The 18,630-nt window shown below is 43.5% G+C and overlaps 1 protein-coding gene across 1 annotated transcript in view; it reads left to right on the top strand.

Moving 5' to 3' along the window:
• The window catches only part of LOC139409511 (crumbs cell polarity complex component 1), a 55,975-nt gene that overhangs the window by 16,852 nt on the left and 20,493 nt on the right, over nt 1-18,630 (top strand). Inside the window, exons 5-8 of the mRNA XM_071154772.1 lie at nt 588-770; nt 2,461-3,435; nt 9,755-10,305; nt 12,644-12,809. Of these exons, the coding sequence (XP_071010873.1) occupies nt 588-770; nt 2,461-3,435; nt 9,755-10,305; nt 12,644-12,809 (1,875 nt within the window). The remainder of the gene's footprint in view (nt 1-587; nt 771-2,460; nt 3,436-9,754; nt 10,306-12,643; nt 12,810-18,630) is intronic.

Genomic DNA, 18,630 nt, shown 5'->3' on the forward strand with positions numbered 1-18,630 from the left:
ATCCCCATTAGTTCCTGCCAAGGCAGCAGCTACTCTTCCTGGGGTTTATTATGGATCCCCATTAGTTCCTGTCAAGGCAGCAGCTACTCTTCCTGGTGTCCAGCAACATTACGGCAGTTATGTACAGTTTAAAATATTACATGACATTACATTTCATAACACTTTTCACAACACATTAAATGTGTTCCCTCAGGCCACTACTCCACTATCACGTATTTACAATACAACATCCATGTGTACGTGTGTGTAGAGTGTGTGTCTCATCATGTGTATGTGTGTCTGTGTCTGTGTGTGTCTCGTCACAGTTTCCACTCTTCCATAAGGTGTATTTTTATCTGTTTAAAAAAAAAATCTGATTCTACTGCTTGCATCAGTTACTGGCTTCCAGCCACAGCAGCTTGTGTTAATGTCCTGCCTGCCTGCTTGTGGCTAAAGTTAAAACAGTGTGTCTCTGGGTTTCAGGCCTAAAATGCACCTCTCCCCCAAATGTGAGGAATGTTCTTTGTTATCCTGAGAAATATAGAGAGGAATGTGTGCGTGTTGTCTATCCCCCTGTATGTCTTACATTCTGTCTGTGTCCTGCCCAGGGTTCAAGGGTCGTCAGTGTGAGGTGGATGTGAGTGAGTGCAGCAGCAACCCCTGTCTGTACAGGGGACACTGTATAGAGCTGTCCTGGCAGAGCCTGTATGGTTCAGAGCCTCTGCTTCCAGACCACTACGACCCACAGCAAGCTGCAGGCTTCATATGCAGCTGCCCACCAGGAACCACAGGTAATGTCCCATTGAAACACATTATGAATGATTTCTGATCACTGTCATTACCCATCAAAGGTTAACATTTCTGCTCGATGAGGCTAGGCACTCCCATAACAAATGAGTGCATGCTAATTTCCTAAATATGACAACCATACGTATGGATACTGGTCCAGCCTATTGTTTAGGTCACCCCCAACAACCAACGATCAACTCTGTTTCATAACTATATGACATGCACCTGTAGCTTGGGCCTACTCACAGTTTTCACCCATTAGGGAAAGGTGGATACCTAGTCAGTTGTACAACTGAAATGTGTCTTCTGCATTTAACCCAAACCCTCTGAATCAGAGAGGTGCGGGGGGCTGCCATAATCAACATCCACGTCTTCAGCGCCCGGGAAACAGTGGGTTAACTGTCTTGCTCAGGGGCAGAACAGGGATTCGATCCAGCAACCTTTTGGTTACTGGCTAAACGCTCTAACCACTAGGCTACCACTAGCGCTCTATTCTATTCATCCTGCTGCATATGCAGTCCTGTGATCTGCCTGTAAGGCCCAGCAGGTAAGACCAGTGGCTGTGTCTATAATTGACTCCCCCAGCAGTCACCAGTGTTCACTCTGTAATTGCATTAGTGTTAATCCTGAGGATCTGGCTTCCCTGAACTACTCCCTGCAGAAGGACTCAGCACTGTGTTCAGTTGTGAATGACTGGAGACCAGAGGACAGGGACTGTTGGCTACTATGATGACCTGTGGTCACAATGGGATGGAACACTCGGTGGTAGTTGACATCGAGACGAGTGTATAGTTATTGGTGGGAAACTTCGAAAACCGGCGCGATGCTGCAAGTGGAAGTATGGATTTGGAGCATTCTATTGCTAAGTGCAGGTATGGTTATAGGTTATAGATAGTTCTTTATGCCTTATGTTTGTTGTCAATAACAATATACTACTGTATGGTGGTAATGGCCTTGTTATACTTATCAATCTCGTTGAAGTAAATTGTATGAAGTGATTATTGTTGATCGTCATTGTGTTTTAGAGCAAGATCCCCGCTTTTGCTGTTTGTTTTTTCAAAGATTGAGATAACGTCTTAGTGTCGTAGCTTTTGTTACGATGTGGTTTTCTACTCTATATATGATTGGATGTGTCTATTGGGTCTGTGGACCAGAGGTTGCCCAAAGACTTATCATTATGCAACAGGCACACGATAGTCCAGTTAGGTTTGAGTATTAACTTGACATGGTGGAGAGGATGGCGAGCTTTAGCTCACAGATAGCATCATGGGAAGGGTGGCACCGCAGGAAGCTTCCTTAAGTCTAGAGCTTAAAATCACTCATCATGTACAGTACAACGGAAGACGTGTTTATGGTGAAGATTTACATGTGTCTTCGGTAAAGAAGTTATATTGTTTATGGTGAAGATTTACATGTGTCTCCAGTAAGAAGTTATAATGTGGTCATGTGCCTCAATAAGTTATATACTGTACATTATTCATGATTCAAAATAGTGCTTCAAAAGGTGAGGAGAAGAAGTATATTTTCTGTACTAGAATAGCAGGAAATGTGAAGAGTGAATATTTCACGCCTGGTACCAGCTCTTAGAGAAAAAGTAATAACGTACTTTGATTTCCATTCCTCCACAGACTAATTTCTACTGATTGTAGTATTATCGACCCACATCATCACCCAGTCTCCCTTCTCTTCCAGGTACTCTTTGTGAGGAGGTAGTGGACACGTGTGACCCCAGCCCTTGTGAGAACGGGGGTCAGTGTGAGAGCCTTGTGGGGGGCTATGTGTGCCACTGCTCTCCGCAGAACCAAGATGAGTTCCTGTACGGGGGACAGAACTGCAGCGAGGCTATGGTGGGCTGTGAGGGCCACGAGTGTCAGAACCAGGGCTCGTGTTCTCCCTTCCTGAGCGACGGCCGTCATGGCTACTCCTGCCTCTGCCCCCCGGGCCTCACCGGGCCTCTCTGCCAGACCCCCACAGCCTTCTCCTTCGAGCAGAAAGGCTATTTGCTGTTGCAGAGCCCACTGCTGGCCGCGGAGGCCTCATGCAACATCACCCTGAGCTTCCGGACAGTGCTGCCCAGGGCCGTGCTCTTCCAGCGGAGCAGTGGAGGGCTGGTCCTGGGTCTGGAGCTACTGGGGGGCCAGCTGATACTCAGCCTGAGGAGGGAGGCCTTGGCTGGGGGTGGGGAAGAGGGAGAGGCCCTGCAGCTTAGGCAGACCCTGGAGCTCCCCCTTAATGTAACTGATGGGGAGTGGCACTCTGTGAAGGCCGTGCTGGAGGACGGTCTGCTCAGCCTCAGGCTCCTGGATGGTGGGGTCTGTCAGGAGCAGGACTGTGAGAGCAAAGCCCGGGTCAATGGCACCCTGGCTGGGGCGGATCTTCCAGAGTCTCCCCTCCAGAACACTTTCATTGGCGGGGTGGTGGAGGCAGGCGGCGCCCTGGTCCCAGTCCCGGCCTTCATTGGCTGTCTGCGGGACGTGTTTGTGGACTCCCAGCTGGTGGTTCCGGAGGAGTGGCTGAGCGACTCGGCAGTGAACGTGACTGCAGGCTGCAGCCACAGGGACCGATGCCAGGACAGCCCCTGTGAGAACAGAGGACAGTGCATCAACCTGTGGCAGAGCTACCAGTGCCGGTGCCCCCGGCCATACGAAGGTCACGACTGTGTTGAGGGTAAGAATGGAGGAATGAGTGGAGGAGGATAGGGGTAGTGAGGAAAAGGTATGGGAGCCCCCGAGATCTTCTCTAATTTCAAGGGCTAGTTTTGCCCATTACTTACATACTGTTGAAGTTGGAAGTTTACATACACTTAGGTTGGAGTCATTAAAACTCGTTTTTCAACCACTCCACAAATGTATTGTTAACAAACTATAGTTTTGGCAAGTTGGTTAGGACATCTACTTTGTGCATGACACAAGTAATTTTTCCAACAATTGTTTACAGACAGGTTATTTCAGTTATACCACAATTGTACCACAATTCCAGTGGGTCAGAAGTTAGAAGCTAGAAGCTACTGTTAGGCTAATTGACATAATTTGAGTCAATTGGAGGTGTACCTGTGGATGTATTTCAAGGCCTACCTTCAAACTCAGTGCTTCTTTGCTTGACATCATGGGAAAATCAAAAGAAATCAGCCAAGACCCCAGAAAAACAATTGTAGACCTCCAGAAGTCTGGTTCATCCTTGGGAGCAATTTCCAAACACCTGAAGGTACCATGTTCATCTGTACAAACAGTAGTTGCAAGTATAAACATCAATGGACCACATAGCGGCCATACCGTTCAGGAAGGAGACGTGTTCTGTCTCCTAGAGATGAACATACTTTGATGCGAAAAGTGAAAATCAATCCCAGAACAACAGCAAAGGACCTTGTGAAGATACTGGAGGAAACAGATACAAAAGTATCTATATCCACAGTAAAACGAGTCCTATATCAACATAACCTGAAAGGCCGCTCAGCAAGGAAGAAGACAATGCTCCAAAACCGCCATAAAAAAGCAACTGCACATGGGGACAAAGGTCGTACTTTTTGGAGAAATGTCCTCTGGTCTGATGAAACAAAAATAGAACTGTTCGGCCATAATGACCATTGTTATGTTTGGAAGAAAAATGGGGAGGCTTGCAAGCCAAAGAACACCATTCCAATTGTGAAGCATGGGGGTGGCAGCATCATATTGTGGGGGTGCTTTGCTGCAGGAGGGACTGGCGCACTTCACAAAATAGATGGCATCATGTGGAGGGAAAATGATGTGGATATATTGAAGCAACATCTCAAGACATCAGTCAGGAAGTTAAAGCTTGGACGCAAATGGGTCTTCCAAATAGGCAATGACCCCAAGAATACTTCCAACGTTGTGGCAAAATGGCTTAAGGACAACAAAGTCAAGGTATTGGACTGGCCATCACAAAGCCTTGACCTCAATCCCATAGAAAATGTGTGGGCAGAACTGAAAAAGCGTGTGCGAGCAAGGAGGTCCACAAACCTGACTCAGTTGCACCAGCTCTGACAGGAGGAATGAGCCATAATTCCCCCAATTTATTGTGAGAAGCTTGTGGAAGGCTACCCGAAACGTTTGACCCAAGCGAAACAATTTAAAGCAATGCTACCAAATACAAATGGAGTGTATTTAAACTTCTGACCCACTGGGAATGTAATGAAAGAAATAAAAGCTTAAATAAATCATTCTCTGTACTATTATTCTGACATTTCACATTCTTAAAATAAAGTGGTGATCCTAACTGACCTAAGACAGGGAATTGTTACTAGGATTAAATGTCAGGAATGTGAAAAACTGAGTTGAAATGTATTTGGCCTAGGTGTATTTTAACATCCAACTTCAACTGTAGCTACATATGGGAAGAAGTGGAGGGCACTCAACCAACTTGAGTCGCGGTGAAAACAAAAAACGTATTATATCATTTAAGCAACTATTAAAAACTTGATGTTTCATCCTTCATCGATGGCCTTTACCAAATGTATTGAACAGAACATCCTTAGTAGGCCTACATAACAGACAGAGTGTAGAATAGAGTAGAGCAGAGCAGTTAGAAGTCACATTCAGAGATCAGCTCCCTGAAAGGATAAATGGATTAAAGGAGGGAGGAAATCTGTGTTGGAAACGATGACGTAATGCATTGCCATGTAAGGACTTACAATACTTACACAATACAAAACACAGATTGATTTGCAATCCTAGACTCACACAAATGTCAGTGCGGAGTATACAGTAGACCCAGGCAAGTCATTTCAGCCCTTTGTTTTTCTGAGAGGGATATTATTAGCCAGTTGCCATCAAAGCAGATTAGTAATAATCTGACCGTATTTAAGGAAAGACACACAGAAACACAAACACTACACACACATCTAGATGTAGATTTGAACCATAGCTAATCATGGACGAATTACTGACCGGGCTCATACCCAGGGGGCCCCCATTAATTTTATTTGTCACCCAGATATCGTATCAACATGGTATAAATCATGACAAAATGTTTAGAATGGCAGAATATATGTGGAATTGTGGAAAATGTACTTTGAAGCTGCAAAATGTTCTCCCTGCCCCATGGCAAATATGTGGAATTGAATGAAATTAGCTTCGAAACTGCATCATTTTGTTTTAACCTAATAGCAAAATGTGTCGAATTGCAGTAAAGTAGCTTTAAAACGGCATAATGTTGTCTCCACGGTGGTAAATGTGTAGAATTGCAGTAAAGTAACTTTAAAACGGCATAATGTTCTCTCCACCTGGTGGTAAATGTGTAGAATTGCAGTAAAGTAGCTTTAAAACGGCATAATGTTCTCTCCACCTGGTGGTAAATGTGTAGAATTGCAGTAAAGTAGCTTTAAAACGGCATAATGTTCTCTCCACCTGGTGGTAAATGTGTAGAATTGCAGTAAAGTAGCTTTAAAACGGCATAATGTTCTCTCCACCCGGTGGTAAATGTGTAGAATTGCAGTAAAGTAGCTTTAAAACGGCATAATGTTCTCTCCACCCGGTGGTAAATGTGTAGAATTGCAGTAAAGTAGCTTTAAAACGGCATAATGTTCTCTCCACCCGGTGGTAAATGTGTAGAATTGCAGAAAGATGTCTTTAAAATTGTTATATTTTCTCTACTCCTTGCAAAATGTGTAGAATTCTTTAGGCTGTCAAGAGGCCACTAAAAGGTTTTGGCCCTCAGGGTGGCTGGGGGGCCCAAACCAAATCTCACCGGGTATGGATAATTCAAGCCCTTTCTTCACAAATGCCTACAGATCACCAACATGCCAATCTATGTGTTTTTTTTCTCACACATGCATGTTTGCATACATGCGTGAGTGCTTGCATGCACGAGTGTGTGTTTGTGTGTGTGTGTGTGTGTGTGTGTGTGTGTGTGTGTGTGTTTGTGTGTGTGTGTGTGTGTGTGTGTGTGTGTGTGTGCATATGCGTAAGTGTCTCTGTGCATGTGATTGTATTTGGCTGCGTTTACACAGGCAGCCCAATTCTGATCTTTTTTTCACTAATTGGTTTTAATAATTGTGCAAAAGATCAGAATTGGTCTGCCTGTGTAAACACAGCCTGTGATTTAAGAAAAGGTAGACATAACAGGCTGTAGTGTATGATATGAGAAAAGGTAACAGGCTGTAGTGTATGATATGAGAAAAGGTAACAGGCTGTAGTGTATGATATGAGAAAAGGTAGACATTACAGGCTGTAGTGTATGATATGAGAAAAGGTAACAGGCTGTAGTGTATGATATGAGAAAAGGCAGACATTACAGGCTGTAGCTGCTATCTGAGATTTATCAGACATAATAATACAATCACTATATTCCTAACCCTGTTGTAATAACACAATCGTTATAACCCTGTTGTAATAACACAATCGTTATAACCCTGTTGTAATAACACAATCACTATATTCCTAACCCTGTTATAATAACACAATCGTTATAACCCTGTTATAATAACACAATCACTATATCCCTGTTATGATAACACAAATCATTATAACCCTGTTTAATAACACAATCAACACAAGAGGGCTCCCAAGTGGCGCAGGGGTCTCAGTTCTAGAGGCGTCACTAAAGACCCTGGGCGATTCCAGGCTGTATCACAACCGGCCGTGATAGGGAGTCCCATAGGGTGGCGCACAATTGGCCCAACGTCGTCCGGGAATGGCCGGGGTAGGCCATCATTGTAAATTATATTTTTTTCTTAACTGACTTGTTAAATAAAGGTTCAATAAATAATTCATTAAAAAATCATCAGAACCCTGTTATGATAACACAATCATCATAATCTTAACCCTGTCTCTCTCTCTCTGTACAGTACATGAGGACCCTAACCCTGTCTCTCTCTCTCTCTCTGTACAGTACATGATGACCCTAACCCTGTCTCTCTCTCTGTACAGTACATGATGACCCTAACCCTGTCTCTCTCTCTCTCTGTACAGTACATGATGACCCTAACCCTGTCTCTCTCTCTGTACAGTACATGATGACCCTAACCCTGTCTCTCTCTCTGTACAGTACATGATGGTCCTAACCCTGTCTCTCTCTCTCTCTGTAGAGTACATGATGGTCTTAACCTTGTCTCTCTCTCTCTGTAGAGTACATGATGGTCCTAACCCTGTCTCTCTCTCTCTGTACAGTACATGATGACCCTAACCCGGTCTCTCTCTCTCTCTCTCTCTCTCTCTCTCTCTCTCTCTCTGTACAGTACATGATGACCCTAACCCTGTCTCTCTCTCTCTCTGTACAGCACATGATGACCCTAACCCTGTCTCTCTCTCTGTACAGTACATGATGGTCCTAACCCTGTCTCTCTCTCTCTCTGTAGAGTACATGATGGTCCTAACACTGTCTCTCTCTCTCTGTACAGTACATGATGACCCTAACCCTGTCTCTCTCTCTCTGTACAGTACATGATGACCCTAACCCTATCTCTCTCTCTGTACAGTACATGATGACCCTAACCCTGTCTCTCTCTCTCTCTCTCTGTACAGTACATGATGACCCTAACCCTGTCTCTCTCTCTGTACAGTACATGATGACCCTAACCCTGTCTCTCTCTCTCTCTCTGTACAGTACATGATGACCCTAACCCTGTCTCTCTCTCTGTACAGTACATGATGACCCTAACCCTGTCTCTCTCTCTCTCTGTACAGTACATGATGACCCTAACCCTGTCTCTCTCTCTGTACAGTACATGATGACTCTAACCCTGTCTCTCTCTCTGTACAGTACATGATGGTCCTAACCCTGTCTCTCTCTCTCTCTCTCTGTAGAGTACATGATGGTCTTAACCTTGTCTCTCTCTCTCTCTGTAGAGTACATGATGGTCCTAACCCTGTCTCTCTCTCTCTGTACAGTACATGATGACCCTAACCCTGTCTCTCTCTCTCTCTCTCTCTGTACAGTACATGATGACCCTAACCCTGTCTCTCTCTCTCTCTGTACAGCACATGATGACCCTAACCCTGTCTCTCTCTCTGTACAGTACATGATGGTCCTGACCCTGTCTCTCTCTCTCTCTGTAGAGTACATGATGGTCCTAACACTGTCTCTCTCTCTCTGTACAGTACATGATGGTCCTAACCCTGTCTCTCTCTCTGTACAGTACATGATGGTCCTAACCCTGTCTCTCTCTCTCTCTGTAGAGTACATGATGGTCCTAACCCTGTCTCTCTCTCTCTCTGTAGAGTACATGATGGTCCTAACCCTGTCTCTCTCTCTCTGTACAGTACATGATGACCCTAACCCTGTCTCTCTCTCTCTGTACAGTACTTGATGGTCCTAACCCTGTCTCTCTCTCTCTGTAGAGTACATGATGGTCCTAACCTTGTCTCTCTCTCTGTAGAGTACATGATGGCCCTAACCCTGTCTCTCTCTCTCTGTAGAGTACATGATGGTCCTAACCCTGTCTCTCTCTCTGTAGAGTACATGAGGGTCCTAACCCTGTCTTTCGCTGTAGAGTACATGATGGCCCTAACCCTGTCTCTCTCTCTCTGTAGAATACATGATGACCCTAACCCTGTCTCTCTGTACACTACGTGATGGCCCTAACCCTGTCTCTCTGTACACTACATGATGGTCCTAACCCTGTCTCTCTGTACACTACGTGATGGCCCTAACCCTGTCTGTCTCTCTGTAGAGTACATGATGACCCTAACCCTGTCTCTCTCTGTAGAGTACATGATGGCCCTAACCCTGTCTCTCTCTCTCTGTAGAGTACATGATGACCCTAACCCTGTCTCTCTGTACACTACGTGATGACCCTAAACCTGTCTCTCTGTACACTACGTGATGGCCCTAACCCTGTCTCTCTGTACACTACATGATGGTCCTAACCCTGTCTCTCTCTCTGTACACTACGTGATGGCCCTAACCCTGTCTCTCTCTCTGTACACTACGTGATGACCCTAACCCTGTTTCTCTGTACACTACGTGATGACCCTAACCCTGTTTCTCTGTACACTACGTGATGACCCTAACCCTGTCTCTCTCTCTGTAGAGTACGTGACGGCCCGCTTCGGCAGTGAGGACTCTCAGAGCTATGCCGTCTTCACCATTACAGACGACCCAGGAAGTGATATCACGGTCTCCCTCTTCCTGCGCACACGTCGCCACGCTGGCCTCTTATTGGTGCTCGTCAACAGCACCAGCCAATACCTGCGCCTGTGGCTGGACAAGGGACGGGTCAGAGTTCAGCTCCATAACTTTGAAACCTTGACCAGTGAGAGTGCGGTCAACGACGGAGACATCCACTTTGTGAGCATGGTGGTTGACCGTGAGCATATGGTCCTGTATGTAGCCAACCAGAAGCAGGGCTCAGTGGAGGTCAGGACGGTGGACAGTCAAATGGGAGATGTCGTGTATGTTGGGGGTCTGGCGGAGCAGAAGGCGTCAGCAGCGTTCGGGGGCTACTTTAAAGGCTGTATACAGGACCTGAGGATCAACGGAAAGAGACTGCAATTCTTCAGGCTGGACACCCCGGTGACGTCATATCCTGTCGAACTCATGGCTAACGTCACAGCGGGCTGCACTGGGGATGACTCCTGTAGTGTGAGTGGACTGATCAGTCCTTAATCCTCTCTACACTTGCCCCTCCCTGTCTGTTCCCTGTCCTACTCTGTCCCCCCTGCCTTTTACCTGTCCTACTCTGTGTCTGTCTTTCACCTGTCTTACTCTGGCCCCTGTCTCTCACCTGTCCCACTCTGTCCCGTCTTTTACCTGTCCTACTCTGTCCCTCCTGCCTTTTACCTGTCCTACTCTGTCCCTGTCTTTCACCTGTCTTACTCTGGCCCCTGTCTCTCACCTGTCCCACTCTGTCCCGTCTTTTACCTGTCCTACACTGTCCCCTGTCCTACTCTGTCCCTTGTTTTCTTTTAGAGAGAGTTAGGGTTAGACTCAGAGTAAGGATTAGACTCAGAGTTAGCATTAGACTCAGAGTTAGGGTTAGACTGAGAGTTAGCATTAGACTCAGAGTTAGGGTTAGACTCAGAGTTAGCATTAGACTCAGAGTTAGGATTAGACTCAGAGTAAGGATTAGACTCAGAGTTAGCATTAGACTCAGAGTTAGGGTTAGACTGAGAGTTAGGGTTAGACTCAGAGTTAGCATTAGACTCAGAGTTAGGGTTAGACTGAGAGTTAGGGTTAGACTCAGAGTTAGGTTAGACTCAGAGTTAGGGTTAGACTCAGAGTTAGGGTTAGACTCAGAGTTAGCATTAGACTCAGAGTTAGGGTTAGACTCAGAGTTAGGGTTAGACTGAGGGTTAGGGTTAGACTGAGAGTTATGCTTAAACTCAGAGTTATGCTTAGACTCAGAGTTAGGGTTAGAGTCAGTTAGGGTTAGTGTCAGGGTTAGAGTCAGTTAGAGCTATGGTTAGAGTCAGGGTCAGAGTTAGGGGTAGAGTCAGAATTAGGGTTAGATTCAGTTAGGGTTAGTGTCAGAGTTTGGGTTAGAGTCAGAGTTATGGTTAGAGTCAGTTAGACTCAGAGTTAGGGTTAGAGTCAGAGTTAGCGTTGATTCAGATGTAGGGTTCGAGTCAGTTAGAGTTTGGGTTAGAGTCAGTTAGACTCAGAATTATTGTTAGAGTCAGTTAGAGTTAGGGTTAAACTCAGAGTTATGGTTAGAGTCAGGGTCAGAGTTAGGGTTAGATTCAGTTATGGTTAGTGTCAGAGTTAGGGTTAGACTCAGAGTTAGGGTTTGATTCAGATGTAGGGTTCGAGTCAGTTAGAGTTTGGGTTAGAGTCAGTTAGGGTTAGTGTCAGAGTTAGGGCTGGAGTTAGGGTTAGAGTCAGTGAGGGTTAGAGTCAGAGTTAGGGTTAGAGTCAGGGTTAGAGTCAGTTAGACTCAGAGTTATGGTTTGATTCAGAGTTAGGGTTAGAGTTAGAGTCAGAGTTAGGGTTAGATTCAGAGTTAGGGTTGGAGTCAGTTAGGGTTATTTAGGGTTAGTGTCAGAGTTAGGGTTAGAGTCAGGGTTAGACTCAGAGTTAGTGTTAGACTGAGCATTTGGGTTGGAGTCAGTTAGACTCAGAGTTAGGGTTCGAGTCAGTTAGGGTTAGTGTCAGAATTAGAGTCAGGGTTAGAGTCATTTAGAGTCAGAGTAAGGATTAGAGTCAGTCACAGTTAGGGTTAGAGTCAGTCAGAGTTAGGGTTAGACTCAGAGTTAGGGTTAGACTCAGAGTTAGAGTTAGACTCAGAGTTAGGGTTAGACTCAGAGTTAGTGTCAGGGCCAGATGATTTGACTTCATTTCAGAACATAGGCCATTGACTTAATGTCCTCCATCTCCCTCTCTATCACTCTCTATCTCCATCCCAAATCCCTACGTATGATACTACCCTGAGTACACCAAACATTAGTAACACCTTCCTCATATTGAGTTGCACCTCCAGTTCTTGGTTCTTGACACTAACCAGTGTACCTGGCACTTGACACTAACCAGTGTACCTGGCACCCACTACCATACCCCGTTCAATGGCACTCACATTTTTTGTCTTGCTCATTCCACCCTCTGAATGGCACACAAACACAAACCATTTCTCAATTGTCTCAAGGCTTAAAAATCATTCTTTACACTGATTGAAGTGGATTTAACAAGTGACATCAATAAAGGATCATTGCTTTCACCTGGATTCACCTGGTCAGTCTATGTCAAGGGAAAATTCAGTGTAGGATTTGTGTATAATGGCACACCAGAGATGCTTTCTCTGTGAAAGCCTTGTCGATGCTAAGTGTTCAGTAAGCTACTAGCTGTCTTAGTACAGCTGACACTGTGCTCTCTTACCCAGTCAGTCAGACATGAGCATTTATGAATAATACAATATAACCTGTCCCTCTATGCTTTAGTTCTGATCAAATAATAATCATGTGTTTCTGTTGTTCTTCTTCCTCTCCAGAGGAACCTGTGTCAGAACGGAGGGATGTGCTACTCCATGTGGGACGACTTCACTTGCACCTGCCCCCCCAACACTGCAGGGCGGCGCTGTGAGGAGGTCAAGTGGTGTGAGCTGTCACCCTGCCCCGCACGGGCAGAGTGTCACATCCTCAGCCAGGGATACGAGTGTAAGTCATTCTGCTCTAAATCTGTCGCCCGTCAGTCCGTCCGTCCGTCCGTGAAGTGGGAATGGGATTAGGCCAGATTAGCCTGTGGTTGGATTAGTGATGATTTACATGGCTGTCCGTCTGCCCTGTCACCCCTGTGATGAGCTGTCCTGGAATAAGGACAGAAAAAACACTGTCATTCACAAGCACACTATACAGTGTTGTTGTGTATACCCAGCACACGTACCTTCCTCATATCCATCCTGTTGTGGCTGATTTTCTGTTACTGTCACGACAATTTTCAATCCCAATGATAACAACTAACAATCAATAGCTCTGACCAATTCCCGAGGTTTCTAAGACCATGGGTATAATAATAATTAGTCAAAGACTCAGCTTACGCAAAAGGTTAGTACAGTTTATTCAGAGAACGCTCTAAAGTCAAGAATACAAAGACATCCATTTTATAGCTGCGCACATACTTCCACACAAACAGTAGGTATCCTACGCACATACTGTCCTGCTACCCAGCCGACAAAGATTAGGGGAGGCCGTGAGAATCACTCCCCATCCTCCCTCAAGATAGGGAGACCCTGGGAAGTACTCTCAGTGGCCCCCAGCTAAGGTCGGCACCGAATCTTGCTCAGACAGTCTGTTTTTAAGATACTATAATAGACTATAATAGATATATTGCTACACCCTAATTCTGCCTAAAAACTACACTCACGGATATAGAATTCTACTGACTAAAACCACACACATCATTAGAATAATCTCATGATTCTAATCAATTTCAAACAATCATATGGTTTCAGGGTGGAATATTCTAATCATTCATTTAAACATATAAATCCTGTATGGCTATCCTGTAACAATCAAAGTGTCTTATCTTCTTTAAGATTTATCTGTGCTGCTTTGTATGGTTTTAAATGCCTATGTGCTTGTCTATGTAAATGGTAACCTTTCTCTCCTTTCTTATTTCGCCAGCACTAGTCAATGCTACTATTTCAGCCTGTTGTACAGAATCATTTCTAGGCAATGGTTCAGGTTCTAACACCTTAGTTCCTGAAACCAACTAAGCTTTATTCCCCTTTTGTCTCCCCTTAGTAACTGTTATCTACCCATTCTGTGTCACTTCTATGTCCTCTCAATCCTGGTTTATTATGAACTTCTAACTTTCGTAATGCTCCAGGTCTCCTGCTCCTCACTCCCAGACCATCAAGGTCACCTTAGGCCTCCGCACAGGGTGGGGGAGCCCTTCTCAGCCTGCCTTTTCTATCTATTTTCTGTCTGTCAGTATCAAATATAGGTTGTTTTCAAATATTGCATTAAATGTCTCACTGTCTCCTTGTCTGAATTCATGGATTTTTAGAAAAATCACCTGTCTGTGGTGGCAATCTCTAAGGTTATTACATAGTTTGATTAAGGTTATCTCGATGCTCTCAATAATCCTGAATCACCACAGATGTCATATATCCCTGGCTTTGATTGGCTTCGATTAGGTTCTAAATACTTAACATAAGTCTACCAGTAATCCAAGGCTATGCCATTTCTTTCTTCTCATTGGTTCAAATTACAACTACAGTGCCTTGCGAAAGTATTCGGCCCCCTTGAACTTTGCGACCTTTTGCCACATTTCAGGCTTCAAACATAAAGATATAAAACTGTATTTTTTTGTGAAGAATCAACAACAAGTGGGACACAATCATGAAGTGGAACGACATTTATTGGATATTTCAAACTTTTTTAACAAATCAAAAACTGAAAAATTGGGCGTGCAAAATTATTCAGCCCCCTTAAGTTAATACTTTGTAGCGCCACCTTTTGCTGCGATTACAGCTGTAAGTCGCTTGGGGTATGTCTCTATCAGTTTTGCACATCGAGAGACTGAAATTTTTTCCCACTCCTCCTTGCAAATTTTAAACGACACTTTTTATGGATATCTTTAAGAAATGGCTTTCTTCTTGCCACTCTTCCATAAAGGCCAGATTTGTGCAATATACGACTGATTGTTGTCCTATGGACAGAGTCTCCCACCTCAGCTGTAGATCTCTGCAGTTCATCCAGAGTGATCATGGGCCTCTTGGCTGCATCTCTGATCAGTCTTCTCCTTGTTTGAGCTGAAAGTTTAGAGGGACGGCCAGGTCTTGGTAGATTTGCAGTGGTCTGATACTCCTTCCATTTCAATATTATCGCTTGCACAGTGCTCCTTGGGATGTTTAAAGCTTGGGAAATCCTTTTGTATCCAAATCCGGCTTTAAACTTCTTCACAACAGTATCTCGGACCTGCCTGGTGTGTTCCTTGTTCTTCATGATGCTCTCTGCGCTTTTAACGGACCTCTGAGACTATCACAGTGCAGGTGCATTTATACGCTGATCAGACCACAAAGGAAAGCCATGATAGAGGTCAAAAGTCATACCACCCTTTACAGTCGTGTTTCTTACAATATTATACAAATGAAAGAAAAAACATCAAACATTTTCTACATATTATATCCCAGGTTCCCAGAACATTCCCTTTATCTAAAGAAATCACGTGTTTAATTAAAACTCAGAAAATAAACTTATAATATTCCATATGTGTGTGTACCCCTTCAACCTCTTGAAGCTAGGGGGCACTATTTTTATGTTTGGAAAAAAAATAACGTTCCCAAAGTAAACGGCCTATTTCTCAGGACCAGATGCTATAATATGCATATAATTGATAGATTGGGATAGAAAACACTCTAAAGTTACCAAAACTGTCAAAATATTGTCTGTGAGTATAACAGAACTGATATTGCAGGCGAAACCCTGAGAAAAATCAAACCAGGAAGTGGCTTCTATTTTGAAAACTCCATATTCCATAGCCTCCCACTGCTCCATTTAAAGGGATATCAACCATATTCCTTTTCCTATCGCTTCCTCAAGGTATCAACAGTCTTCAGACATAGTTTCAGGCTTTTATTTTGAAAAATGAGCCAGAAAGATAACATCGCGTCAGGTTTTGCTGAGTTTTGCTCGCGCAACAGAATTTGGACAGCTATTGTTTTTCCCTCTCCTACTGATAAAGACATTTGCGGTTGATATATTATCGATTATATATTTTAAAAACAACCTGAGGATTGACTATAAAAAACATTTGACATGTTTCTGTGGACATTACGGATATTATTTGGAATTTGTTATTTAGAATTAATTAGTCTTTCAATTTAACCTCAACAAGCTATTAAAACTTTCCGTTTATATCTTAAACCAACACTAACAACCGTATCTTTCCAGGCAAAACATATCAATAGTTGAATAACAATCAGAAAGCCACATTTTAGTCTCTTGGTGCATAGTGCCGGAGCCTCCACGCAAATAACCCTATTTATAGTTGTCTGTAGTCGTAAAATTCGGCACGTACTACAGAGACAATTCCCAGAAAATAGCCCTCATTTAAAGGCCCAAGCGTTTCCCCAGCGAGGATTCTCCTTACTCTCTCTATCTGCAGTTTCGGTGATTGTGTCCTACTTTGTTACAGTATTTGCAGGGTGTTTTACAGTCCCTGGCGAAATATCCTGTTTTATCACAATTTAAACACCGCTTCTTTTCGCAGTTAAAACACTGCTTCCCTCCGTCTCCGTCATCGCGTTTCTCTGTTTTCCCCTTCTATTTCAAATCTTTCCTGCTCTTTCCCCAAGAGTGGCGATGAAATATTCCGTTCCTGTCTGATCTTTCTTACTTTTCTTTTCCTTGAAGCCTCTTTTATGCTTATCTACAATTACCCCGATAGTGACCATTAGGTACTGATCTCCTTTCTTTTCTATTCCTCCTCTGAGTCTGGCTGTAGGCGCCTGATCTTTTTCTCTCTGTTCTTGCCTTTGACCCTCTCTCCTATCCTTTCTGTCCTCTTTGTCTCTACAGTCTCGGTGATTGTGGCCCACCTTATCGCAGTGCATGCATGGTTCCCCACACTCCTTAGCCAAATGTCCTGGCTTGCTACAGTTGTAACTCATTTTCTGTTCTCGGGTTCTATCCATTTTCTGTTCTCGGGTTCTATCCATTTTCTGTTCTCGGGTTCTATCCATTTTCTGTTCTCGGGTTCTATCCATTTTCTGTTCTCGGGTTCTATCCATTTTCTACTCTCCATGTTTATTCAATTACTATTATGGTTCTCCTCACAATCTATGTGTATGTATTTCTATGATCAATGTATGTGCTCTTTACCCTTATTATCCTTAACCTATGTTGATAAATACCTCCCGTTAATCTTTCCTAGAATTTTACAATAATTATTAGTATGAATCTTGATATATTATTTGGATCTCACACGTTATATAACCATAAGTTCTACTTATTCTTAGTTGTTCCTTGTGACTTTTGACTGAGAAATATATCTATCTCACACGCAAATAATGATCTTCCTATTCTATGTGTGTGCTTTTCAAATTCTGATTAAATTACTCCTATGTGTCTCACTATTGATGTGTATGTCACTACTCCCTATGTGTGTGCTCACACTCGATGTGTAATCTGCTATCTCTTAACTTATGTGTGCTTTTCCTTTCTTGAAACTTTATCTATAGTGGTGTCGATCAGACATTAGGTCTCACCATATACAACCTATAAGCTATTTTTCAGGGGTCGTAAATCCCTAGTCAGCAGCCTATTTTTCTGTTGTTGCTTGTTCTTTTGACGTTAATATCTCGTATCTCACTCCGCTATATTAGGTTTCCCTTCTTTTTCCATTTTGTTTTGGACTTTATGTCAGTATTGTCTTTTGATTTGGATCTATGGCTAATTCACTTTTGTTAATTGACCATTTGAGTTATCTTGTTCGCATAGAATTTACTGTCCTCTCTCACATATCTATTTATATTCCTTGCTAATAACCTCTCGGGCATCCCTCAAATAACCTTTCGGCCATCCCTCAAATAACCTTTCGGCCATTCCTCACAGACCTCAATTATTACGCTATTTTTATTCATGGTAGTGCACATGTACCTCAGGTCATTACGGCCCTGTTCCCTCAATCAATCTTACTTTACTTTATTTCACCTTCTATATTACGTTTTCTGGCTACTTTACTTTTAGGTCTTACTGTTAGATACCGTACTTCAACCAGTTTTACTTTTAGGTCTTACTGTTAGATACTGTACTTCAACCAGTTTTACTTTTAGGTCTTACTGTTAGATACTGTACTTCGAAATGTCTTAATTAGATCTGTGACCAAGTGTCGCCAACACTAACATAGATACTTTTGTCTTAAACTTTCTCTACATTAGATTATATGGACGGTATACCCGATACAAATCTTACTTACTGTTAGCTTTACAGTTAAAATCCTCCCTCACATTTATCTAGCTTTTTTTGTAAGTTTAGAATTTAAACCCAAACTAATGAATAAAGATCACCAAACTTATCTTGCAGCTGACAATTCAATGTTGGTTGGATTTCGTCACCGTTTTCTGTCGTGTACCAGTTTGCCACCGGCCTGAAATGGAACCTCAATTTCCAGAGGCCAGGTGTTTAACTTACGGATCTCTGACCCGTCCGTGCACGGTTTTCAGCGCTCCCATGGGACGACAGAAAACAGGAATTGAAATTCGTCTGGAAGGACCAAGTTGTCACGAGAATATTCAATCCCAATGATAATAACTAACAATCATTAGCTCTGACCAATTCCCGAGGTTTGTAAGACCATGGGTATAATAATAATTAGTCAAAGACTCAGTTTACGCAAAAGTTTAGCACAGTTTATTCAGAGAACGCTCTAAAGTCAAGAATACAAAGACATCACACACAAACAGTAGGTATCCTACGCACATACTGTCCTGCTACCCATCCGACAAAGATTAGGGGAGGCCGTGAGAATCAC

The sequence above is a fragment of the Oncorhynchus clarkii genome, chromosome 5, assembly GCF_045791955.1.
Source record: "Oncorhynchus clarkii lewisi isolate Uvic-CL-2024 chromosome 5, UVic_Ocla_1.0, whole genome shotgun sequence".
In the NCBI taxonomy this organism is placed as follows: domain Eukaryota; kingdom Metazoa; phylum Chordata; class Actinopteri; order Salmoniformes; family Salmonidae; genus Oncorhynchus; species Oncorhynchus clarkii.